The following is a 26,271-nucleotide window of genomic DNA, read 5'->3' as shown; positions in this document are numbered from 1 at the left end:
GGTGGCGAGTTGTTAACAGCATGGGAAGAAGTGAAGTCGAGAGACGTATGGCTCTGCCGACTGTTGGTCACATGTGGTTGGAGCAGTCTGTTCTTTTAGGGGTTGGCGGACGGAGAGTGTTGGGGGGGTTTCTAGTTGTTGGGGAGGGGGGAGGGGGGGGTTTGTTTTGGGTTTCTGAGCATAATGTTTTTGAATCTTCCAGATTTCCTGCTAATATTCTGTACCACAATACATTATGAAGGTAATCACTTGGAATATTAAAGGTTTAAGGTCACCCTAGAAGCGTAACATGGTGCTGCGTCACCTTAACTCTCTTTCACCTGACGTCGTATTTTTGCAGGAAACTCACCTGGAAGAACCTGATTTTATCAAGATGAGAAAATGGTGGGTGGGTAGGGTAGTGGGGTCTCCCTCTGTAGACCGCAAGGCAGGGGTTCTTATGCTGTTCCACAAGGCTTTCCAACATGATATCTTGTCGGTAACTCATGATGCTGGTGTAATGTTCATATTCGAACTTCTTCTGGTGAATTTGAGTTATTGAATGTGTACGGTCCATATGGAGACAGCTCTTCTTTCTATACTCAATTAACTACTTTCTCCCATTGTACTGTTGTCGACAGGATTGTGGGAGGTGACTTCAATGATGTTATGCATCCTAGTGAAGACCGGAGACGGACGAGACTACCTTCCGACAGGATGGATATTAAATGGACTTTACTAGGTTTACTAGGTGATTTAGTTATTTCGGATCATGCTCCTGTGATTCTTACATATGCGGAGGTGGCAATGAAGGGTGCGGACTACATTTGGTGCTTCCCCCAGGGGTAGGCTAGGGAGGACGGATTTAGGCAATTATTGAAGCAATGGTGGGTTGAATATGAAGCTAGTAATGCTTCTCCTGACATTGACTCTCAGATCTACTGGGAGGTGGCGAAAGCCATGCTGAGGGGTCGTATTATTGCACATATGTCCAAACTTAAAAAGATTATTAGGTTACAGTTGCGGGAGAAGGGGGAGAGCCTCAGAATGGCCTACACAGCGTTTTTGGAACGCCCAGGTGACACCACCAAGAAGGCGTGGCAACAGGCCCGATTGGATTATGAATCGTGGGTGGAGAAGAGGGACAATCTACACAGATCAGCTTTTGAGGCCTCCTTATTTAAGTATTATTAATTAATATTATTTGGTAATAAACCGGGCAAGTTGCTTGTCAGATTTGCTAAGGGACCTCATGCTCCGCAGGGAGTTCTCCGGTTGAAAACCCCCACTGGTCAATTGGTGTGTGATTCAAAGACTGCATTACAGGTTTTAAGAGACTACTTCCAGCAGGTATATTCGGAGCCCTCAGGTCAGGGTCCTTCAATGGGGGATTGGTTAAGGGAGGCCCATTTATCCAGGTTGAGTGAAGAAGAATTGGGTGCCTTAAATGCAGCAATTACTAGTGAGGAGTTGACCAATGCTATCAAGAATTTACCATCTGGGAAGGCACCGGGGCCTGACGTCTTCTCTTGTGTCTTTTATAAAATATTGTCTAAAGAAATTACTTCACCCTTGTTGGTGTTGTTCAACTCCTACCTTCAGGGCAGTGTACATCATCCAATATCAATACAGCGCACATACGAGTCTTGCCGAAACCTGGAAAAGACTTGTCCTCTCCCGACGGATATAGACCCATATCTTTAATAAATGTTGATTTGAAGGTGATGTCAAAAATCATGGCTGAACGCCTGGCTCTGGTTCTCCCACGTTTGGTGGACTCGACTCAGGTAGGGTTCGTTAGAGGGAGGGCAGCTGTGGCTAACATTAGGAAAGTGCTGGCAGTGTTGGATGATGTGCAAATCCACCCGGAGACCCATCCATCGCCCGCTATCCTTTCTTTAGATGCCGAGAAGGCTTTTGATAGTGTGTGATGGGATTGGTTATGGGAGGTTATGAGGTCTATGGGTTTTGCGGGGGCGTTTTGTAACCGTTTGATTAAAGGCATAATGGTGGGGGGGCAGGAAATAAAGTCGGCTCTTTTTGCCAATGACATTTTGTTGTTCCTCTCGAATCCCAAAGTTGATTTGGACAGAGTGTTTGACTTAATACGAGATTTCGGAGTCCTGTCAGGCTTCAAGGTGAATGTCACGAAGAGTGTTTTATTGGACCTTAAAGAGGTGTTTGGGGGGTGGGGGAGGCTATGACGTTGTCTATGCCCATTGCCATATCTCATAACTCCATTAAATATTTAGGTTTATTTATAGGGTGTACTCCTAGTTCACTTTACTCCTTAAATTACACTCCCTTATTTAATAAAATAATTTCAGAGCTTAAAAGAAGGTCTTCCTTGCCGCTACCATTATTGGCACGGTGTCACCTTCTTAAAATGATGAGCTTCTCCAAATTGCTTTACCCAATGCAGACCCTCCCGTTTCTGCTCAAACATAAGGATGTACTAATGCTCCAAAAAGAGTTCACTAGATTTATTTGGTCCAATAAACAACCGAGGATTGCATTGGGTAAATTAATGCTCACGAAGGAACAAGGGGGGCTCAACTTCCCTGATGTTCGCCACTATAACTTAGCGTGCTTATTGAGACATGGGGTGGATTGGCTCAAGGGTTCTTCAGTGTATTCTAATACTATTATTGAAGCGGGCATGGTAGGGAAATGGTCGTTGGGTGCTTTGCTACACACAAAATATGCAGCATTGCCCAGGTACGTCAAGCATAGTGTTTTACTCAGGGACACCATAGCGGCATGGAAAGCTTGCCGCTTGACAATGAAGCTTCCGTTTCAAATTAGTAAGCACATGCCGTTGTGGTCTCACCCTGAATTCTCACAGGGGGGAAAGAATCTATTTTACCGGGAGTGGAGAGGCACGGGGATTCAGACAGTGAGTCACCTCTTACACCCTACGGACGGACGTTATTATTCACTGACGGAACTGACGGACATATATGGCTTGGGGAGTAGACATTTTTTGCAATATTCTCAATTACTGTCTTTCCTACGACCTCGATTGCTGAATGTTTCTGTTGAATGCTCTGCTACGTCTTTTGATGTCTTTCTCAATTCCACTTCTCATATGCACTCTTTGTCTTATCTATACTGGAAGGTCAGATGCAAGGGGAGTGAGAGACTAGAGGGGACCTTATTTAGCTACTGGGAGCGGAAGCTCAACTAGACTGACTTGACTGCTTCTGTGCTGGAGGGTTGGAGAAAGTTTGAAGGAGGAAAAGTGAGTTACTTTAAAGTCTTAGTTGAAAAAAAACAGATGGTAAAAAGGAAGAAAAACTGAGGTGAGTCATAACAAGCTTTTGATAAAAAGTAAGTATTCAGCAGCTATTTAAAAACTAGCAAACGTCAGAGAGAAGTGTTAATGTGACACCTGCTTCCCCCCCCCCCCAGAATCCTGGAAGAGTAACAGAACAGAAAACAATATTTTCATTTAATTATATATATATATATAGATATTTATTTGTGGAGTTAATCATTAGAATCTCTTTACCTTTGTGCTTATATATGTGTGATAATTCTGGTTCATTGCCTGCTGGCCTTTCTAGATAGTCTACATATGATCGGGCCCAGATTCCCGTAAGGTAAAGGGGTCATCTAATCTTTTGTGGTGTCCTAGGGTGAAGGGTACAATGCTGTCTGGAGAAATTCCATTATTCACTTTAAACTACATACACACCCTTATAGCCATTTCTAATCACAGGACCAGGCACCAGAAGAGTAAGTAACATACAGGCAGCATTTGGTAATAGTGATTACCAGCTCTCGCAGATCATAATGCTGATAACCCTGCTCACCAATCAGGAGGTGGAAGCGCCAATCAACTACTGAGGGCGTGATATTTAAACTGGGCAGCTGCTGCAGTGAGATGCTTGTGAGAGTGGTTTACACCCTACACTAGCATTTTTGTTCCCTGATATCCCTATTGCTACTTTGTCATGCTGTACTTGACCTTTGGCTTGTTAACTTACTTTGCTCCTGTCTTCTGATTTCGTATTGTGCTGCTTCATAGGTTTGACCCATTGCTATCCTAACTTTGCTCTGTGTTATTGTTTGTGTTCTTTGCTGTTCTCCTGTTTCTGACCCTTTGGCTTGTCCCTGGTTTACCTATTGTTTGCTGCATTTATACTGTTTTGCCTGTTTGCTGCTGAACCAGACTGTCTGACACTTCTGATGCCCCTGCACTTAGTCCAGCACAGGGACCGTTGACCAATTGGCGTTTGCTATTTAGGAAGGATCGTCTCAGTATGTAGGGACAGTGATTGTAGGTCTGTACTGACCGGTACCCCAGATGTGGCAGTAATATTGCTGGTTGCTAAAAGTCCCAGTGAAGTACTGAATACTATCTGCACTGCTCCTTTAATGGCACTGTGTACACTGGTAGCTTAGATTTCTAATGGGTATTACTAGAGCTATGTGATTAGCAACCTTGTAAGGGCACTACAAGGCATGGTCCTAATGTAGGGGCACTACTATGTACTATCATTTCTTTTTGGGTACTTCTGGTGTTTGTGCTATTGTATGGATGATGCTTCACAAGAACAACATACTGGGCACTGCTCTGTAATCTTTATGTTTTATAACTGTTTACTTAGAAAACTTTTTTTTTTTTTCCCCCCTTAGGGGACTTTTAGAAGGAATGACTAGATTCCTCATACATTTCAATGTGGTTTCATACAACCACATTGACCTGTGTGCTCTGCGCTTGATTGATAAAGCCTGGTCCTGCCACAGCAGGAGAGGTAAGCCCTCCGGCTACCTCAGAAGTGGATCGCTCCCCCGCGTTCGTACTGCGGGGGGGGGGGGGGGGGGCAATCCACCCCACTGGACCACCAGGGAGCATTTAAATGTCCCTTTAGACGCCTCTGTCAACTTTGACAGCGGCGATCTAAAGGGTTAATAGCTGCCCACGGCAATCGCCGCATGTCGGCTATTAACGCCGACCCCAGCTATAGGAATCAGCTGGGGGGCTGCGCGGTATGACGCATGCTCGAGTCGGGAGCCCGTGTCATACAACGGTTGCCATCTCAGGACGAACCGGTTAAAAAGCAGCCTATTGTACTTTTATGTGTTTATTTATATATGTCAAATTTTGTACTGATCTAGGAGCAAATATGTTCCATTGTACTCTATGTATGTAAGCATTCTCCTGGGAATATGTTCACATTAAGAGCACCTAAAGGGGTACTCTGATGGAAAACAAATGTTTTCAAATAAACTGGTGGCAGAAAGTTAAACAGATTTGTAAATGACAGTACTTATCAGCTGCTGTATGCTCCTGAGGAAGTTGTATAGTTGTTTCCAGTCTGGCCACAGTGCTCTCTACTGACACCTCTGTCCATGTCAGGAACTGTCCAGAGCAGGAACAAATCCCCATAGCAAACTTCTCCTGCTCGGTAGGTACTATGCAGCAATATGGCCTTGAACTAGGCAAGAAATGTCGAACACTAGAAAGAATCTAACATCCTATGGATGTCATGTGATGTTCATGGCCTATACATTTACACAGTGGATTGCAACAGGAGTGTTGGCATTCGTCACACTCCTTGTAGATTTGTTAAAGGGGTAGTCTGGTATCAAAAAATTATATTTAATTAAATCTATCCCAACTAACACAAGATATATAACTTACTAATATAGTGTTATCGCAAATTGTACTGGTTTCAGCATGTTTTCGCTTAAAATTAGTGTTGAGCGGCATAGGCCATATTCGAATTCGCGAATATTCGCGAATATATGGACGAATATTTGTCATATATTCGCGAATATTCGCATATTCGTTATATTCTCGTTTTATTTTCGCATACGTGAAGATTCACGTATGCGAAAATTAACATATGTGAAAATTCGCATATACAAAGTTAGCACATGCAAAAATTCGCGTATGCGAAAATTAGCATATTCGAATTTTCGCATATTCGAATTTTCGCACGCCAGTCTCACACAGTAGTATTACAGCCTTCTTTACACCACACAAGCTGGAAGCAGAGAGGGGTGATCACTGTGATGTGTACTGTGAAGAAAAAAAAAAAAAAAAAAACGAATATTCGTAATTACGAATATATAGCGCTATATTCGCGAAATTCGCGAATTCGCGAATATGCGATATTCGCGAATAATATTCGAATTGCGAATATTCGCGAGCAACACTACTTAAAATACCCCTGACATTCTCAGTGTGGTGTTGCCTCAGCAGCTCCCTGGCTCCCCCTTCCTCCCGAGATGACGTATCATCCTCTGCTGTCTCAGAAATTTCTACAACCCCAAAACTGTTCCATTTACTGAATTGGAATATTTCTGATGAATAGGACAGTTGAAGTGTCTGCAACTAATCTGCCACCTGTGAATTCACCATTTTATGCTTTGTTAATCTCTTTATATTGATTTACACAGCATATAATCTGCAGCGTAAAAAGTTAGTGTGAACATACTCTAAATCTGCAGTGGATCCTGAGTGTGTGTGAATGTACCTTTTAAAGTTGTAAAATCCACAGTTGCGCATTTGAAGTTGCAGCAGCAGGATTTTACAAGACAATTATGTATTTTTGGGTACTTTGTAAATCCGCAACTGAGGATTTTACAACTGCGGATCTGGAATTGTCAGTCCAGTGTGTGAATACACCCTAAGGGTAAGTTCACACACTGCAGAGAATCTGCAGCTTGTGAACATACCCTAAAAGAAACAATCTGTAGTAGCTGTGAAGCTTCTGCAGTATTTTTTACCTGACGTCAGGGTACCTCTTAAATGTGTATCATTATTTTCTTTGGCATTATTTGCTCCAATATTTTACTAATATTCCTCTAAATATTTATTATGTGTTTAAGATACTCTTTGGCTAAAAGGAGTACATCCCCCCCCAAAACATCTTATCCCCTATCCAAAGGATTGGGAATAAGATGTCTAATCGTGGGGTGTCCAGCCTCAGGGACCCCACGTGATCTCACCCACCATCAGACATTTTATCTGAAGATGTTTAGAGGCAGAGTACAGCCTTGGCTCCATGGTGTAGAGGTGTGGTCTAAAATGCAACACACTGCTCCAGTTACATCAAAATTTAGGTGTAGATTTTTTACACCAGGCAGTCTATGGGTGAGCCACATCCCCACACTGTCTAGTTTCAGTTTACTACAATGATAAGTATGGCCCAATGTTTCATGTAATTTTCCTCTACTAAAACTTGCCTAACAAAAAATAGCTAAGTATGACTTATTACAAAGGTAGATAGAATCGGCACTGACTTATGCCCTGGAGTGCTCGTATAGACAGCTGGCTGAATCAGACAGGTAGTGGAGACGTTGAAGTATCAGATGGTCAACGCAAGTAACTTGGTGCTCATTCTTGTTAGCATCGTTACAAGTTTATAGAAAAAGCAGAAGGCACTCACGGTTTCTGTGCAGCGTTCTTTATTTTTCAGTGCTTACAGGTTCATCGTTCCACATGCGGGAAGCCAGAGCTGGACTAGGTAACAGCCGTATCGCGCTTAGTCTCTAGCGCTTCATCAGTCAGGCTCTGGCGTCCCGCATGTGGAACGATGAACCTGTAAGCACTGAAAAATAAAGGACTCTGTACAGAAACTGTGAGTGCCTTCTGCTTTTTCTATGAACTTGTAAGTATGACTTATATTGTTGAATTATTGATTCATTTCTTTGTCGTATTCCACTTGGTATCCTAATGCAGTGCTTAGGTGTATAACACATCATAATATTCCATTAGTACAGAGAGAATGATGTTCTACTTTGTGTGCATAGAATGCCTTTTATTTACAGTTTTGCTCAGATAGAACACTGTGTAAGATGGCAGAAAATTTACTATACATATGCTTAGCATGAAAGCAACTACTGAAATCTCAGGTTCTGAATGAACACACTCACATTTTTATTAGTGTTTTCTTTTTATTTGTAAACAATAGCCTTTGGAATGTCTGAAATAAGTTCGGTATCTCAGCCACAAATATATATATGTTTTATATGTACAAGAAAATAAATATCTTCTCTACTTCTGGGACATTTTAAAATACTGCTCCAGGATTTTCCTTAGTATTCGCTGAAAAAAAAAAAAAAAAACAATCAGCTAAGACAATCAGAAAAATGTGTAATATCTTTAGGTACAATGCTGAAGCTTTCCAAGGCTCCAAAAGATCAGATATGACTATAATGTCATGGGGGAAGATTAAAACCTGTTGAGTTTCCCATAGCAACCAATCAGATTGCTTCTTTCATTTTTTAATTAAAGAAACAATGTGATTGGTTGCTATGGGCAACTGGTCAACTTTCTTCTGGACAGATTTCGATAAATCTCCCCCATGGAATCTATGTCTGAAAAAACATATATTGCATTTATTAAAGAAGGATTCATTTTGTTAGAAATTTTTCCTGCTTTGTTCAATTCTATAAATTGTATGTCTATTTTCAGAATTCTGCTGCTTTTATTTGGCAGGAATTTAACTTATTTTCAGTCATATCACCTGATACGCATTGTTATAAGTGTTTATCATATGGACTCCCTCAATACACTGCTTTCTGGAAACTGGAGTTCCTCAAAATTTTACATTTTTCAGTGCTTCACAGAATGTATGGTGTTCTTTGGATGCAACTCAGCATTCTTTTTCCTCCAAACACGATGAGTTGCGTTTTTACCAAAAAGCTCTACTTTGGTTTAATCTGACCATATGACATTCTCCCAATCCTCTTCTGGATCATCCAAATTCCCTCTATCTAACTTCAAACAGGCCTGGACACATACTGGCTTAAGCAGGGGACACGTCTGGCACTGCATGATTTGAGTCCCTGGCGGTGTAGTGTGTTACTGATGATATCCTTTGTTACTTTGGTCCCAGCTCTCTGCAGATCAATCACTAGGTCCCCCATTGTGGTTCTGGTATTTTTGCTCACCGTTCTGGTGATCACTTTGACACCACAGGGTGAGATCTTGATTGGAGCCCCAGATCGAGGGAGATTATCATTGGTCTTGTATGTCTTTCATTTTCTAATAATTGCTCCCACAGTTGATTTCTTCTCACCCAGCTGCTTGCCTATAGCAGATTCAGTCTTCCCAATGGTGCAGGTCTACAATTTTGTTTCTGGTGTCCTTCGACAGTTCTTTGGTCTTTGCCATAGTGGAGTTTGGAGTGTGATTGTTTGAGATTGTGGACAGGTGTCTTTTATACTGATAACAAGTTCAAAACAGGTGCCATTAATACAGGTGAGGAGGACAGAAGAGACTCTTAAAGAAGTTACAGGTCTGTGAGAGCCAGAAATCTTGCTTATTTGTAGGTGACCAAATACTTATTTTCCACCATAATTTGCAAATAAATTCTTTAAAAATCAGACAGATTTTATGGATTTTTTTTCTCATTATGTCTCTCATAGTTGAGGTATACCTATGATGAAAATGACAGGCCTCTCATCTTTTTAAGTGGGAGAACTTGCACAATTGGTTGCTGACTAAATATTTTTTTGCCCCACTGTATATACTTACTTTTTTTTGTCAATAACACAAAAATTCAAAAGGTTGTATAAGAATCTTAAAACATTACTGTCATAAAAAAAAATGTCAAAAATTGTTGGTCGCATCGGGTCTTACTCCTGAGACCAACAGCGCTGGTGAGCTATTATCTGGGAAAGTGGACAGCACTGTACTCTCTGACCAGCTGAGAGATCCATAAATGTATATTTCTCTTGGCCAGCTAGGGAGTGGAACACAATACACCCTGTGCGATCAAGAACTTTTGACATACCTGAACAACCTGTCAAAAGTTGTTTTTAAAGAAGAAATACAGTGCAAGACAACTTGTCCCCATCCGCGGGATAGGGGATAAGTGTCTGATCACAGCGGGAGGGGGGGGGGGGTCCGAGTGCTGGGAGGCCCTGCGATCTCCAGTATGGGGCTCCGGCTTTGCATAGGGAAATTACGTTTCACACCCAGCACTGACGCTGGTTGAAACATGCCCGCTCCATCCATTTCTATTGGAGAGACGGAAACATGCAAATGCTGAGTCTCCGCCTCTCCCACAGAAATTAATGGAGTGGGTGTGTTTCTCCCTACATCAGTGCTGGATGCGAAATTCACCTTAGCAGAGCAGAGCCGGGGCCCGTACTGCAGATTGTGGTGGTCTTGCACTAGTTTTCTTCTTTAAAGACAGTAGTACATTAAATCAATCCATTTATTATGTTAATAAACTATTAATGTAGTGTCACATTGTGGAATTTTGCATTTAAAATAAGCATTTTCCTTTAAGGGTGTACTGCAGCCATAGAAGACTTATCCCCTATCCTGCAGATAGGGGATAAGTGTTTGATCACAGGGGGTCCGACTGTTGGGACCCCCACAATCTCCTTTACAGGGTGCCAACTCTGCTGCAGCTCTCCCCATGCAGGAGGAGTGTCGGCTGCAGCATGACGCCATGGCCGACTACCATGTATCTCTATGAGAGAGGTGGAAATGCAGCATACATGCATCCCCACCTCTCCCATAGAGCTGAATGGAAGGGGCATCTGTTGACCTCTTAGTGAGGTCCACGACACACACATTGGTTGCGCAAGGCCGCGGCAGTTCTGGGGCCCCATACAGGAGATTGCGAAGGGTCCCAGCTAAAGTGTTTTATGGCTTCAGTACTCCTTTATGTATCTCTGCAAATTCAGCAATTTCACATGCCATATCTTTGACCAAAGCTTTTATAGCACTGGGGAGAACTTAAGAATAAAGCTGCTATCTAGAGTAAGTTGGATAGGAAGTCACAACCATTGTCTGCCATTTTGGAAGCTATTGCAAAAACACCATATGAGTTAGCTTTGTAAATTACTTCTGTTAATGTGAACCTGTCAGTAGTTTCATGCTGCCAATGGTTTCCCTTTATGATTTCCACTGATTTTAATGCACATCTAACAGACAGCAGCTATAAGCTTGTGTTCACACTAATAGAGTGGTGTATGTGTGAAGTACACGTCTGCAGTATACCACAGAGTATCTTCCGCTGGGGCCATTAAGTCAGATGAACAAATTGTAGGCTAAAAGTGATGGCCTTAGGCTAAATTTCCAAAGGAATACTGTTATAGCACAGGAGGAACATCTAGCCTCACAAAATTATTAATATATTAGCTCACTGGGAAGACAAAATTACCTGCATTATCCAGTATTCTACCATTATGTGAATATTAACCATGCCACAAACTAAACATTTCTATTAAATGTTTAAATGACACATTCATGGTATGTCTATCATACCTGGGCTCCCTGAAGTTCAGTGGGTGACTGTGCTCTGCGTTGCTCTTGTAAGAGAGTAGCTCTCATGCTCTCCATACTGCGTGGAGGGAAGATTGCAGATTCCTCCAAATCTTGTTCACTAAGTCTATAAGTGTCCTGAAGGCTCTTCTTACCCATAAAGTGTCCTGGTGAGAAAAATTATAGTCAGTTTCATGCTTGTAGGTTACACTTCCCGTATATAGCTTTAAATTGATACAGACATCTTTGTGTTCCTTTAGTTTTGGAAACCCATTTTCAAATAACCTCCTAAGGAATTCCATGTAAGACTAGGTTTGCATCAGCGTTATGCTCCGACCCGTTCAGGGTCCATTTGATTGGACTCCTCTGAACGGAGCTCAACACTGGTGTGAACTAACCCTTAATTTAGGTGGTTCCCCTTTCAGGACCCCCATCCATTAGCCAGAGCAGAGCCAGAGATCAACTACAAGGAGTGGCTCTTGTTCTGAAGAATCTATATCATGGTGGTGCTGCAGGAGAACTGAATTCTTGGAGCCAGGTTTACCCAACTGGGCTTCTTTGGGCATAGTTTCAGCACAAATAGGTCATCCAGAGCAGTCAACCCTTTTTAGGTCCCTTTCACACTATACATTCATCCGCTTATAAAGATCCGTTATTATGTTCTGTTATGAAAACCCTGAAAATCGGCCATTACAAAATCCCATTATAGTCTATGGGATTTTTACATTATCCGTCTAACCAGTCATAATCTGTTATTAATAACGGACATCATTTTGAGCCAGGAAGTTTCTGTCCTCCCTGAGATCGCTTTGCATGCACTATTTCTTCTGTTCTTTCTCCCGTCACAAAATAACGGCAGTTATTAATAACAGGCTATGACGGGTTAAAACGGATAATATAAAAATCCCATAGACTATAATGGGATTTTGTAATGACTGTTTAGCGGACGATTTTTAGGGTTTTCATAACATAACGGATCTTTATAAACGGATGAATGTATAGTGTGAAAGGGGCCTTACATCCTGTACAAATCTCACATACCCTGGATTATCCATGGGAAGGTTAGGTGTGAGTGAAGGACATGTCATGCAGTGGTGACTTCATTCACAGCAGTAATGATTGCCAGATAAAGTCCACTTAGTTGTAATGGACAACTAGGTGCAGGGCATTTATACATAAACCTCTAGCATTGCAGCATTTTCATTTTAAAAATTACAATTTTGTTTAACTGTTATCTATTTTTCAGTTAAATTCTAAATGTCAGACAATATATGAAAATTTGGATCCATCATGTTGCATCCACTTGGATGTCATACCAAGAATGATTGATTTTTTTTTTAACCTTTTTCTTCTCCTCGATGCATCAGGTGATCTCTGACTTTACATATACATTCATGTTTGTATGTATATCAGTGTTGGACAACAGATTGGTTGAAGTCTCATGTCTAGTAGTACACATTAGGTCTTAGTCCCAAAAAATCACAGTTACAGAAGGATATAGGAAATGTCCACAGGTCTATCCTCTCTTTTTCTTCACTTTTTGAGTAACCTGCCACATGGACATGAGTTAGTCTGTTATATGAAACAAGAAGGGAGGAAATCGGCTACAGAGATCTGCATAAAGAAAACCACCTTGATCTTGCACCCTACCACCACATTAATGTGACTTGTAGAAAACGAAAATGAGAAATGGAAGTTTTAAGCTTAGTGAGTCTAGAAGCGCTGTGCATATAACACGACATTGATCTTTGCCAGATCGCTAGATTTTAAACAAGGAAATGAAAAAATAAATAAAAGGTCATGGTGTGTATTGGGAAATGAAGGGAGCACATTAGCACATCACCAGAGGCATTGACATGGCTTGGTACTTGTCAAACTCATGCTTTTTCTGACTTCTGCTGTAAATGATGGATAAACAACACATAGCCATCAGCCACAGGACACAGACATTAATTCACTGTTTTTCACAAATGCCTGCATTATTGATGTTGTCTGGCTAATGAATGCCATGTTTTCTAGTGAAGTATGTGCTTGGACTACTGCTTCTCTGTTGTTAGCACAGGTCGAGGACAGATTTTGTCATGTATGGCTGAAGTCTACTTGCTAGGGATAAATTACCTAATAATCACATATTTTCAGTTGGTTGTCGGCATTGAGCCGCCAGCAACCCGTTTGTCTTTAGAAGCCACTCATCTTCAATAGCTGTTGGCTAAATGTTAGTTCGGTCGACAGCTCTCGTACCTGATTCCCTCATATAGCCAAGCCAAACATTTGTGTGTTCTGATGGAAAGAGAATCTTATCTCCTGAAAACAAAAGGGTTGGGTAGTTGATATCCAACATGTCCGATCATCCCCAGTATCATCTGTAAGGGTTTGTTCACACTATGGAAATTCCATACAGATTTTGCTTGCAGCAGCCTCCCATTGATCTCAATGGGATTCTTCTGCTTAGATCACACATTGTAAGTTCTGCAGTGAAACGTGTTCACTCTTCTGGAGGAGAAGTCAATTTTTCAATGGCACTATGCTTAAGTCCAGAGTATTGTAAATGCAATGGATCCAGTGTGGAAATTCTTTTTTTTAATTTCGGTAGTGTGAATATATACCCTAAGGGGTTTGTCAGGAGCGCTTCATACAGATTAGATTGTTGGCTGGTTCTATCAAAAACAGCAGGTTCGGATGACTTTTCACTAATGAGGTGCCATCGAAGAGAGGAGCAAGAAAAGGGCAAGCGGGGCAAAGCTGGAATTAAATGAAATCAGAGTAAAAGATATACACATAAGATATACATAAAATAGCTGTCTTCGCTGACAGATATCTATCAATCCGTCTGCAGACGTGAACTCTGTTCAAAATAAAGAGGTTGGTGGTTATAGGTAAAATGACAACAGGGTCGCCCATACTAACCAGTTGGAACTTGGTGCAGTTGACGTTGATCACATCAGTGTTTTTTATTTTTGTTACATCGCGCCCATTAGGAGAGAATAGTAATATGCAAATGAGTATATTTGATGCACTGGGGACATTCCCCCTCTTGATTGAAAATTTTCAATCATATTATTTTCCATCTGTCCCCTCATTCTTACATATATTTATTAGGTTAGGATGGAACCATCAGGGACAGTTGGATGTCAATATGACTACAGGGTAAAAGACTGTCAAGTTTGTGATCTGTTACTGTGGAGACACTATAGATTTATATGTATTGTGGTTGTAGACACAACATGATAGATTCCAAGTTGCTTTAATTTTTATTGCACATACATTGGAACAGAATGGTTTGTAGTGGTGGACATAGCATTTAACTATGATATCTACTTACTGTATATTCTAGATATGTAACAGTATTTTCTGTGTGAAAAATAATAGTAATGCAGATTATTGACTATATATATATATATATATATATATATATATATATATATATGTTGTGACTTTGATGCTGATAGTTGTCACGATTCGGCTGGCAGGAGGTGGATCCTCTGTGCCAGAGAGGGATTGGCGTGGACCGTGCTAGTGGACCGGTTCTAAGTTACTACTGGTATTCACCAGAGCCCGCCGCAAAGCGGGATGGTCTTGCAGCGGCGGTAGTAACCAGGTCGTATCCACTAGCAACGGCTCAACCTCTCTGACTGCTGAAGATAGGCGCGGTACAAGGGAGTAGACAAGAGCAAGGTCGGACGTAGCAGAAGGTCGGGGCAGGCAGCAAGGATCGTAGTCAGGGGCAACGGCAGGAGGTCTGGAACACAGGCTAGGAACACACAAGGAAACGCTTTCACTGGCACGATGGCAACAAGATCCGGCGAGGGAGTGCAGGGGAAGTGAGGTATACATAGGGAGTGCACAGGTGAACACACTAATTAGAACAACTGCGCCAATCAGTGGCGCAGTGGCCCTTTAAATCGCAGAGACACGGCGCGCGCGCGCCCTAGGGAGCGGGGCCGCGCGCGCCGGGACAGGACCGACGGAGAGCGAGTCAGGTACGGGAGCCGGGATGCGCATCGCGAGCGGGCGCCACCCGCATTGCGAATCGCATCCCGGCTGGAGGCGGTATCGCAGCGTACCCGGTCAGTGGATCTGACCGGGACGCTGCAGTAACGGGGATGTTGCGAGCGCTCCGGGGAGGAGCGGGGACCCGGAGCGCTCGGCGTAACAGTACCCCCCCCCTTGGGTCTCCCCCTCTTCTTAGAGCCTGAGAACCTGAGGACCAGACTTTTGTCTAGGATATTGTCCCCAGGTTCCCAGGATCTCTCTTCAGGACCATAGCCCTCCCAATCAACCAAAAAAAAAGTTTTCCCTCTGACCTTCTTGGAGGCCAGTATCTCCTTTACGGAGAAGATGTCAGAAGAACCGGAAACAGGAGTGGGAGAAACAAGTTTGGGAGAGAAACGGTTGATGATGAGTGGTTTAAGAAGAGAGACATGAAAGGCATTAGGAATACGAAGAGAAGGAGGAAGAAGAAGTTTGTAAGAGACAGGATTAATTCGGCACAAGATTTTGAAAGGACCAAGATAGCGTGGTCCCAATTTGTAGCTGGGGACACGGAAGCGGACATATTTAGCGGAGAGCCATACTGTCACGATGCCGGCTGGCAGGAGGTGGATCCTCTGTGCCAGAGAGGGATTGGCGTGGACCGTGCTAGTGGACCGGTTCTAAGTCACTACTGGTTTTCACCAGAGCCCGCCGCAAAGCGGGATGGTCTTGCTGCGGCGGTAGTGACCAGGTCGTATCCACTAGCAACGGCTCAACCTCTCTGACTGCTGAAGATAGGCGCGGTACAAGGGAGTAGACAGAAGCAAGGTCGGACGTAGCAGAAGGTCGGGGCAGGCAGCAAGGATCGTAGTCAGAAGGTAATAGCAGGAGGTCAAGTACACAGTAAGGACAACACAGTAACGCTTTCACTAGGCTCTAAGGCAACAAGATCCGGCAAGGGAGGAGATCAGATATAGCCAGGGAGCAGGTGGAAGCCAATTAAGCTAATTGGGCCAGGCACCAATCATTGGTGCACTGGCCCTTTAAGTCTCAGGGAGCTGGCGCGCGCGCGCGTCCTAGAGAGCGGAGCCGCGCGCGCCAGCACATGACAGCAGGGGACGGGAACGGGTAAGTGACCTGGGATGCGATTCGCGAGCGGGCGCGTCCCGCTGTGCGAATCGCATCCCCGACGGCCATGACAGTGCAGCGCTCCCGGTCAGCGGGACCGTCCGGGGCGCTGCGGAGAGAGAGACGCCGTAAGCACTCCGGGGGGGAGCGGGGACCCGGAGCGCTAGGCGTAACATATACCTTGTCTCCGGGAGAAAAAATGGGGGGAGCTCTTCTTTTCTTATCGGCAAACTTTTTCATGCGAGATGAAGCCTGTAAAAGAGAATTTTGGGTTTCTTTCCATATGGTGGAAAGATCACGAGTTACTTCATCCACAGCGGGCAAACCAGAGGGCAAGGGAGTAGGGAGGGGGGGGAAGAGGGTGACGGCCGTACACCACGAAAAATGGGGATTTGGAAGAAGATTCAGAGACTCTGAAGTTGTACGAGAATTCGGCCCATGGTAGAAGATCTGCCCAGTCATCCTGGCGGGAGGAAACAAAATGCCGTAAATAGTCACCCAGGACCTGGTTAATTCTTTCTACTTGCCCATTGGATTGAGGATGATAAGCAGAAGAGAAGTTTAATTTAATCTTGAGTTGTTTACAGAGAGCCCTCCAGAATTTTGACACGAATTGGACGCCTCTATCCGAGACGATCTGCGTGGGCAAACCGTGAAGACGAAAAATGTGTACAAAAAATTGTTTTGCCAACTGAGGCGCTGAAGGAAGACCAGGAAGAGGAATAAAATGTGCCATCTTGGAAAATCGATCAACGACCACCCAAACAACAGTGTTGCCACGGGATGGGGGTAAGTCTGTAATAAAGTCCATACCAATCAGAGACCAAGGCTGTTCGGGGACAGGCAGAGGATGAAGGAGACCAGCAGGCTTCTGGCGAGGAGTCTTATCCCGGGCACAGACAGTACAGGCCCGCACAAAAACCAACAACATCCGTCTCCAGAGTCGGCCACCAATAGAAACGAGAGATGAGTTGCAAGGACTTTTTGATGCCCGCATGGCCAGCGAGGTGGGAGGAGTGACCCCATTTGAGGATTCCGAGGCGTTGGCGTGGAGAAACGAAGGTCTTCCCTGGAGGAGTTTGCCTGATGGAGGCTGGAGAAGTGGAGATCAGACAGTCAGGAGGAATGATGTGTTGCGGAGAGAGCTCTACTTCCGAGGCATCCGAGGAACGAGAGAGAGCATCGGCCCTAATGTTCTTGTCGGCAGGGCGAAAATGAATTTCAAAATTAAAACGGGCAAAGAACAGAGACCACCTGGCCTGGCGAGGATTCAGCCGTTGGGCAGACTGGAGATAGGAGAGATTCTTGTGATCGGTAGTGTTGAGCGGCATAGGCCATATTCGAATTCGCGAATATTCGCGAATATATGGACGAATATTCGTCATATTCGCGAATATTCGCATATTCGTAATGCGCTCGTTTTATTTTCGCATATGCGAATATTCGCGTGCGCGAAAATCTGCATTAGAAAAATTAACACAGCTGAAATTCGCATATGCGAAACTTCTTATATGCCCATTTTCGCATATGCGAAAATTCGCGCACCAGTCTCACACAGTAGTATTAGAGCCTTCGTACACCACATAAGCTGGAAGCAGAGAGGGATGATCACTGTGATGTGTACTGTGAAAAAAAATAAATAAATAAATAAAAAAAAAACGAATATTCGTAATTACGAATATATAGCGCTATATTCGCGAATATTCGCGAATTCGCGAATATGCGATATTCGCGAATAAAATTCGAATTGCGAATATTCGCGAGCAACACTAGTCAGCACCAGGAAAACTCTGGCAGGGCCAGCATAGCATGGTTGGGGGCAATACTTGAACTGTCACCTGTGTCATGCCTGGATAACCCATAAATGACTAGCCTCTGCTCAACTCACAGTGCACCTTTTTTAAACAAATGGCTCCCTTCAGGGCCTTCGTCAGAGATTCCATTTAGTAATAGCAAACACAGCCAGCTGGTCTGCTGCACAATGGACCCCAATGGAGCCAGACTCTATCGAGACAAGAAAATACTCAATGCAGCGTCTTTTTTGTCCTGTTAAACACAATCTTGATGGAGACGCCCAATGAAGCCTCTGATGCAGATGTGAAGCCTAACATTGTGGTAGACTGGGTGCCTTCTATGCCTCTGTCACCTAAGGGCCCACATATATCTGAGGCTAGTCATAAATGTATAGACTTATATATTCACATGGAAACCAGGTACAACAAAATCTATGGTATAGGTATCTGGCCATCTGACAATTATCAAATATGTTGCATAACAAAAGAGTCCTTATTGGCATGTAGTGTTGCTCGCGAATATTCGCAATGAGAATTTTATTCGCGAATATCGCATATTCGCGAATTCGCAAATATAGCACTATATATTCGTAATTATGAATATATATATATTTTTTTTTCACAGTACACATCACAGTGATCATTAGTGTTGAGCGGCATAGGCCATATTCGAATTCGCGAATATATGGACGAATATTCGTCATATATTCGCGAATATTCGCATATTCGTTATAGTCTCGTTTTATTTTCGCATATGCGACAATTCGTGTATGCTACAATTCGCGTATGCGAAAATTAACATATGTGAATATTAGCATATACAAAATTAGCATACGCGAACATTTCGCATATGCGAAAATTAGTATATGTTATTTTTCGCATATGCGAATTTTCGCACGCCAGTCTCACACAGTAGTATTAGAGCCTTCTTTACACCACACAAGCTGGAAGCAGAGAGGGATGATCACTGTGATGTGTACTGTGAAAAAAATACAAAAAAAAAAAAATATTCGTCATTACGAATATATAGCGCTATATTCGCGAAATTCGCGAATTCGCGAATATGCGATATTCGCGAATAATATTCGAATTGCGAATATTCGTGAGCAACACTATAAATGATAACTGGAAATTTTGATCCCTCCAGCAGATGCCTCCATTCCTCAAGTGCCAATTTAATGGCCAGTAGTTCTCGATCCCCGATGGAGTAGTTCCTCTCCGCCGGAGAGAAGGTCCTAGAAAAAAACCCACAAGTAACAGCATGCCCGGAAGAATTTTTTTGTAGAAGGACCGCTCCAGCTCCCACTGAGGAGGCATCAACCTCCAATAGGAAGGGTTTAGATGGGTCAGGTCTGGAGAGGACGGGAGCAGAAGAAAAGGCAGACTTGAGCCGTTTAAATGCGTCTTCCGCTTGAGGAGACCAGGACTTAGGATTGGCATTCTTCTTGGTTAAAGCCACGATAGGAGCCACAATAGTGGAAAAATGTGGAATAAATTGTCTGTAATAATTGGCGAACCCCAAAAAAGTTGGATAGCACGGAGTCCGGAGGGGCGTGGCCAATCTAAGACGGCAGAGAGTTTATCTGGGTCCATTTGTAGTCCCTGGCCAGAGACCAAGTATCCTAGGAAGGAAGAGATTGACATTCAAACAGACATTTCTCCATTTTGGCATAAAGTTGATTGTCTCGAAGTCTCTGAAGAACCATGCGGACATGCTGGCGGTGTTCTTCTAAGTTGGCAGAAAAAATCTGAATATCGTCCAGATACACAACAACACAGGAATATAAGAGATCACGAAAAATTTCATTAAAAAAGTCTTGGAAGACGGCAGGGGCGTTGCACAGGCCAAAGGGCATGACCAGATACTCAAAATGTCCATCTCTAGTGTTAAATGCAGTTTTCCATTCGTCCCCCTCCCTGATGCGGATGAGATTATAAGCACCTCTTAGGTCCAGTTTGGTAAAGATGTGGGCACCTTGAAGGTGATCAAAGAGTTCTGAGATAAGAGGTAGGGGGTATCGGTTCTTTACCGTGATTTTATTAAGTCCGCGGTAGTCAATGCAAGGACGTAGGGAGCCATCTTTTTTGGACACAAAGAAAAATCCAGCTCCGGCAGGAGAGGAGGATTTGCGGATAAACCCCTTTAAATTTTCCTGGATGTATTCAGACATAGCAAGAGTCTCTGGGGCGGACAGAGGATAAATTCTGCCCCGGGGTGGAGTAGTGCCCGGGAGGAGGTCAATAGGACAGTCATAAGGCCTGTGAGGAGGTAAAGTCTCAGCTTGTTTTTTGCAAAATACGTCAGCATAGTCCATATAAGCCTTAGGGAGACCGGTTACAGGGGGAACCACAGGGTCACGGCAGGGAGTACTGGGAACCGGTTTAAGACAGTCCTTGAAACAAGAAGTACCCCAGCTCTTGATCTCTCCTGTGGACCAATCAAGGGTTGGGGAATGGCGTTGAAGCCATGGTAGTCCAAGGAGAATTTCGGAAGTGCAATTGGAGAGGACCAAAAACTCAATTTTTTCGTGATGAGGTCCGATGCACATTAGGAGGGGCTCCGTGCGGTAACGTACGGTACAGTCCAATCTTTCATTGTTAACACAATTGATGTAGAGGGGTCTGGCGAGACTGCTCACCGGGATGTTGAACCTGTTGATGAGAGAGGCCAAAATAAAATTTCCTGCAGATCCGGAATCCAAGAAGGCCATAGTAGAGAAGGAGAAGGTAGAGGCAGATATCCGCACAGGCACAGTAAGGCGTGGAGAAGCAGAGTTGACATCAAGAACTGTCTCACCTTTGTGCGGAGTCAGCGTACGTCTTTCCAGGCGGGGAGGACGGATAGGACAATCCTTCAGGAAGTGTTCGGTACTGGCACAGTACAGGCAAAGATTCTCCATGCGGCGTCGTGTCCTCTCGAGGCGTCAAGCGAGACCGGTCAACTTGCATAGCCTCCACGGCGGGAGGCACAGGAACGGATTGCAGAGGACCAGAGGAGAGAGGAGCCGGGGAGAAAAAACGCCTCGTGCGAACAAAGTCCATATCCTGGCGGAGCTCCTGACGCCTTTCGGAAAAACGCATGTCAATGCGAGTGGCTAGATGAATGAGTTCATGCAGGTTAGCAGGAATTTCTCGTGCGGCCAGAACATCTTTAATGTTGCTGGATAGGCCTTTTTTAAAGGTCGCGCAGAGGGCCTCATTATTCCAGGATAGTTCGGAAGCAAGAGTACGGAATTGTATGGCGTACTCGCCAACGGAAGAATTACCCTGGACCAGGTTCAGCAGGGCAGTCTCAGCAGAAGAGGCTCGGGCAGGTTCCTCAAAGACACTTCGAATTTCCGAGAAGAAGGAGTGTACAGAGGCAGTGACGGGGTCATTGCGGTCCCAGAGCGGTGTGGCCCATGACAGAGCTTTCCCAGACAGAAGGCTGACTACGAAAGCCACCTTAGACCTTTCAGTAGGAAACTGGTCCGACATCATCTCCAAGTGCAGGGAACATTGTGAAAGAAAGCCACGGCAAAACTTAGAGTCCCCATCAAATTTATCCGGCAAGGATAGTCGTAGGCCGGAAGCGGCCACTCGCTGCGGAGGAGGTGCAGGAGCTGGCGGAGGAGATGATTGCTGAAGCTGTGGTAGTAGCTGCTGTAGCATCACGGTCAGTTGAGACAGCTGATGGCCTTGTTGCGCTATCTGTTGTGACTGCTGGGCGACCACCGTGGTGAGGTCGGCGACAACTGGCAGTGGAACTTCAGCGGGATCCATGGCCGGATCTACTGTCACGATTCGGCTGGCAGGAGGTGGATCCTCTGTGCCAGAGAGGGATTGGCGTGGACCGTGCTAGTGGACCGGTTCTAAGTTACTACTGGTATTCACCAGAGCCCGCCGCAAAGCGGGATGGTCTTGCAGCGGCGGTAGTAACCAGGTCGTATCCACTAGCAACGGCTCAACCTCTCTGACTGCTGAAGATAGGCGCGGTACAAGGGAGTAGACAAGAGCAAGGTCGGACGTAGCAGAAGGTCGGGGCAGGCAGCAAGGATCGTAGTCAGGGGCAACGGCAGGAGGTCTGGAACACAGGCTAGGAACACACAAGGAAACGCTTTCCCTGGCACGATGGCAACAAGATCCGGCAAGGGAGTGCAGGGGAAGTGAGGTATACATAGGGAGTGCACAGGTGAACACACTAATTAGAACAACTGCGCCAATCAGTGGCGCAGTGGCCCTTTAAATCGCAGAGACCCGGCGCGCGCGCGCCCTAGGGAGCGGGGCCGCGCGCGCCGGGACAGGACCGACGGAGAGCGAGTCAGGTACGGGAGCCGGGATGCGCATCGCGAGCGGGCGCCACCCGCATCGCGAATCGCATCGCGAATCGCATCCCGGCTGGAGGCGGTATCGCAGCGTACCCGCTCAGTGGATCTGACCGGGGCGCTGCAGTAACGGGGATGTTGCGAGCGCTCCGGGGAGGAGCGGGGACCCGGAGCGCTCGGCGTAACAATAGTTCTACGTATGTGGCCTTTATTCAGTACAGTTTTATAAAGTGAAGCAGACAGAGGGACTTTTGTTATGACTTTACATTATTTTAGCATTCTTACATTGAAGAGGTAACTTTCTGCACTGCTTCATGTGGCATCTGTAATGTAACAGTTTTTTACGTGGCAATTGCATGACAAATGTCGCCTTTCAGCTCCGTATCTTGCCACTTGGTATTAAAACTTAAACTACTTTTGTAAAGAGTTTTAGTCAGTTTAACCTAACCAATAAGAACGGCTTGCTTATTGATCTTGTTCCTCAACTCATGAAGTTAGCAATAACCAATGTTTTATGTGTCCTCTGAACATATGTAGAATGATTCTGTTATTTCTTTATAACTGTCTAAATACAAACACAAACTGTGTCATAGATTAGTTTTTTAGTTGCATTATATGTGCTGCCCACAACCATCTGGACTCCAACCAACCATACCTGAAAATGGTCCCAGTTGCTTCTGCCAGAAGGGCATTGTCACAGATGAGTTACTCTTGTACTCAATTTATTTATGTCTTTTAATACCCTTCCAGAATATAATTTTTTTAATGAAATTAACAGAACAGCCACCTATGTGTTCTACACATATGTAGTAAACTGACGTATATTGTACACACATCCCATGCATGGAAACATTGTATATAGTCCATAATGATGCTTCCAACACACTCCAAGAATATACGGTAGCAAAAGTATTATACTGATTATTTTTTTTTTATAAAACTCTTGTTTTAGGTGGTCTTTCACTGACACATACATTTTTTATTTTCTTATATGGTTCACAAAAAGAGAGGAAAGGGATATTTTTTTACATTTTACTATAAGGAATCACTTGAAGCTAGAATACCTACAGAAAAGCTAAACTTGAGCAAATCTCCAGGCCTTCAATGATATCATAGTGTTTTATATGATGACATCCCTTATACATATGCAGGCTCTAATAAACATGATACTTATTTGTATGGTGATATCATATTGTCTGGTGTGATGACTTCAAATGTAATTACCAGGATAAGTAATCGATCTTAGATACATGTTGTAATTGTAATTGGAGATAAGTCAAAATATAATGCCCTCTTACATATTAGAGAAAAATCTGCCAAACCTACTAATTTTGGCATTGTAGATCATGCTTTTAAGTCTGGCACAAAAATGGTATACACCCTGGAAATGAACAAAACGTGTTCTGAAGTGATTTATTGTTTTTTGCCAATGTGCACCAAATTTATCAACCCCCTTCATAGTAAGATAAATGTGTAACACATAAGCAAAGCCAAAGCAAGAAAAAAAAAAACAAAAAAAAAAACAATGATAAATCTCCCCCTATTAGACTTTTGCCTATTCAAGTCAATGGGACTGTCGGTAACACATCGGATAATACATCAGCACCCCTTTTTGTCAGTTTATAGCCCAACAACGGGCAGAAGTGGAGATGTGAACTGAATAATTGTTTGATAATAATTGACATATGTAATACAATAGTACTCAACAGTTATGATTAATAATTATTTTTTTTACAGCTCAAATGTCTGACATAGTTCATACACTGCTCAAAAAAATTAAGGGAACACTTAAACAACACATTGTAACTCCAAGTCAATCACACTTCTGTGATATCATACTGTCCACTCAGGAAGCAACACTGATTGACAATTTCACATGCTGTTGTGCAAATGGAACAGACAACATGTGGAAATTATAGGCAATTAGCAAGACATCCCCAATAAAGGAGTGGTTCTTCAGGTGGTGACCACAGGCCACTTCTCAGTTCCTATGCTTCCTGGCTGATGTTTTGGTCACTTTTGAATGCTAGCGGTGCTTTCAATCTAGTGGTAGCATGAGACGGAGCACTGCCAGAGCCCTGCAAAATGATATCCAGCATGCCACAAATGTGCATGTGTCCACTCAAACGGTCAGAAACAGACTCCATGAGGGTGGTATGAGGGCCCAACATCCACAGGTGGGGGTTGTGCTTACAGCCCAACACCGTGCAGGACATTTGGCATTTGCCAGAGAACACCAAGATTGGCAAATTCGCCACTGGCGCCCTGTGCTCTTCACAGATGAAAGCAGGTTCACACTGAGCACATGTGACAGACATGACAGAGCCTGGAGATGCCGTGGAGAACGTTCTTGTAACGCCGAGCGCTCCGGGTCCTGCTGCTTCCCCGGAGCATTCGTGACGTTATTCTGCTTGCAGCGCTCCGGTAGGCGCTGCTGACCGAGAGCGCTGCTACCGTCACCGGAGGGGATGCGATCCGCGGGTCGGGACGTGCCCGCTCACGGATCGCATCCCATGTCTCTTCTCACCTGCCCCATCCTTCCTCTGTCCCGTCCCGGCGCGCACGGCCTAGCTCTCTAGGGCGCGCGCGCGCCGGCTCTCTCAAATTTAAAGGGCCAGTGCACCACTAATTGGTGCCTGGCCCAATCAAGTCCAATCACTGTTTTCCCTATAAAACATCACTTCCCCTTCCTGTCCCTGCCGGATCTTGTTGCCTAGTGAAAGCGTTCCAGTGTGTCCTTTGCCTGTGTTTCCAGAATCCTTGCTGTTGCCCCTGACTGCGAACCTTACCGCCTGCCCTGACCTTTCTGCTACGTCTGACCTTGCCCTGCCTTGTCCTTTTGTACCACGCCATCTCAGCTGCCAGAGAGGTTGAGTCGCTACCGGGTGGAAAGACCTGGGGGTTACCTGCCGCAGCAAGTCCATCCCGCTTTGCGGCGGGATCTGGTGAATACCAGTAACCCCATAGACTCCGTTCCCCTGGTATGGCCCACGCCATCACCTCTCTGGCACAGAGGATCCACTTCCAGTGTCCTCACCCTCCGCCAGTCCATATTCTGACAGTTCTGCTGCCTCCAACATTCTCCAGCATGACCGGTTTGGCGGTGGATCAGTAATGGTGTGTGGTGACATTTCTTTGGGGTGGGCCGCCCTCCATGTGCTTGCCAGAGGTAGCCTAACTGCCATTAGGTACTGAGATGAGATCCTCAGACCCTTTGTGAGACCATATGCTGGTGCAGTTGGCCATGGGTTCCTCCTAATGAAAGACAATGCTAGACCTCATGTGGCTGGTGTGTGTCAGCAGTTCCTGCAAGAAGAAGACATTGATGCTATGGACTGGCCCGCCCTTCTCGGTACCTGAATCTGATTGAGCACATCTGGGAAATCATTTCTCGCTCTATCCACCAAAGCCACTTGCACCACACTGTCCAGGAGTCTGCCACCTCATCAGGAGCATGCCCAGGCATTGTAGGGAGGTTATATGGGCACGTGGAGGCCACACACACACACTACTGAGCCTCATTTCAACTTGTTTTAACCCGTTTACGCAAAATCAGGTACATGTACCTGATGAATCGCGGTGACTTCGCGCAACATCAGGTACATGTACCTGATGGACATAAACTGTCACAGCGCCGCCGCGCGCTGTGACAGTTTTATGAAACTTGCTGTGCTACACAGCAGGACCTCCCTGAAGCCGGCCAGGGACCAATCGCAGCGGTCCCCGGCCGGCGATCGCTGCTATTGGTCCGTCAGTTCAGACGAACCGAAAGCAGGGATCTGGCGGCGGTCTCCTCCTTCCCCCTCTCCTCCGTCGCTTCATTCAGTGAAGCGATCGGTGGTGAGAGGAGCCCCGT

At 44.6% G+C, this 26,271-nt stretch overlaps 1 protein-coding gene across 1 annotated transcript in view; it reads right to left on the bottom strand.

Annotated features, from left to right (window-relative positions):
* Nucleotides 1-7,734: 7,734 nt before the first annotated feature.
* The window catches only part of LOC130368756 (bombesin-like), a 31,179-nt gene continuing 12,642 nt past the window's right edge, over nucleotides 7,735-26,271 (bottom strand). Inside the window, exons 2-3 of the mRNA XM_056572929.1 lie at nucleotides 11,222-11,385; nucleotides 7,735-8,041 (exon numbers count right to left, since the gene is read on the bottom strand). Coding sequence (XP_056428904.1) covers nucleotides 7,991-8,041; nucleotides 11,222-11,385 — 215 coding nt within the window. The 3' untranslated portion in view covers nucleotides 7,735-7,990. The remainder of the gene's footprint in view (nucleotides 8,042-11,221; nucleotides 11,386-26,271) is intronic.

The sequence above is a fragment of the Hyla sarda genome, chromosome 4 (genome assembly GCF_029499605.1).
Source record: "Hyla sarda isolate aHylSar1 chromosome 4, aHylSar1.hap1, whole genome shotgun sequence".
Lineage (NCBI taxonomy): Eukaryota > Metazoa > Chordata > Amphibia > Anura > Hylidae > Hyla > Hyla sarda.
The sequence above is the reverse complement of the archived record's forward strand: the minus strand, read 5'-3'. Positions and strand labels throughout refer to the sequence as shown.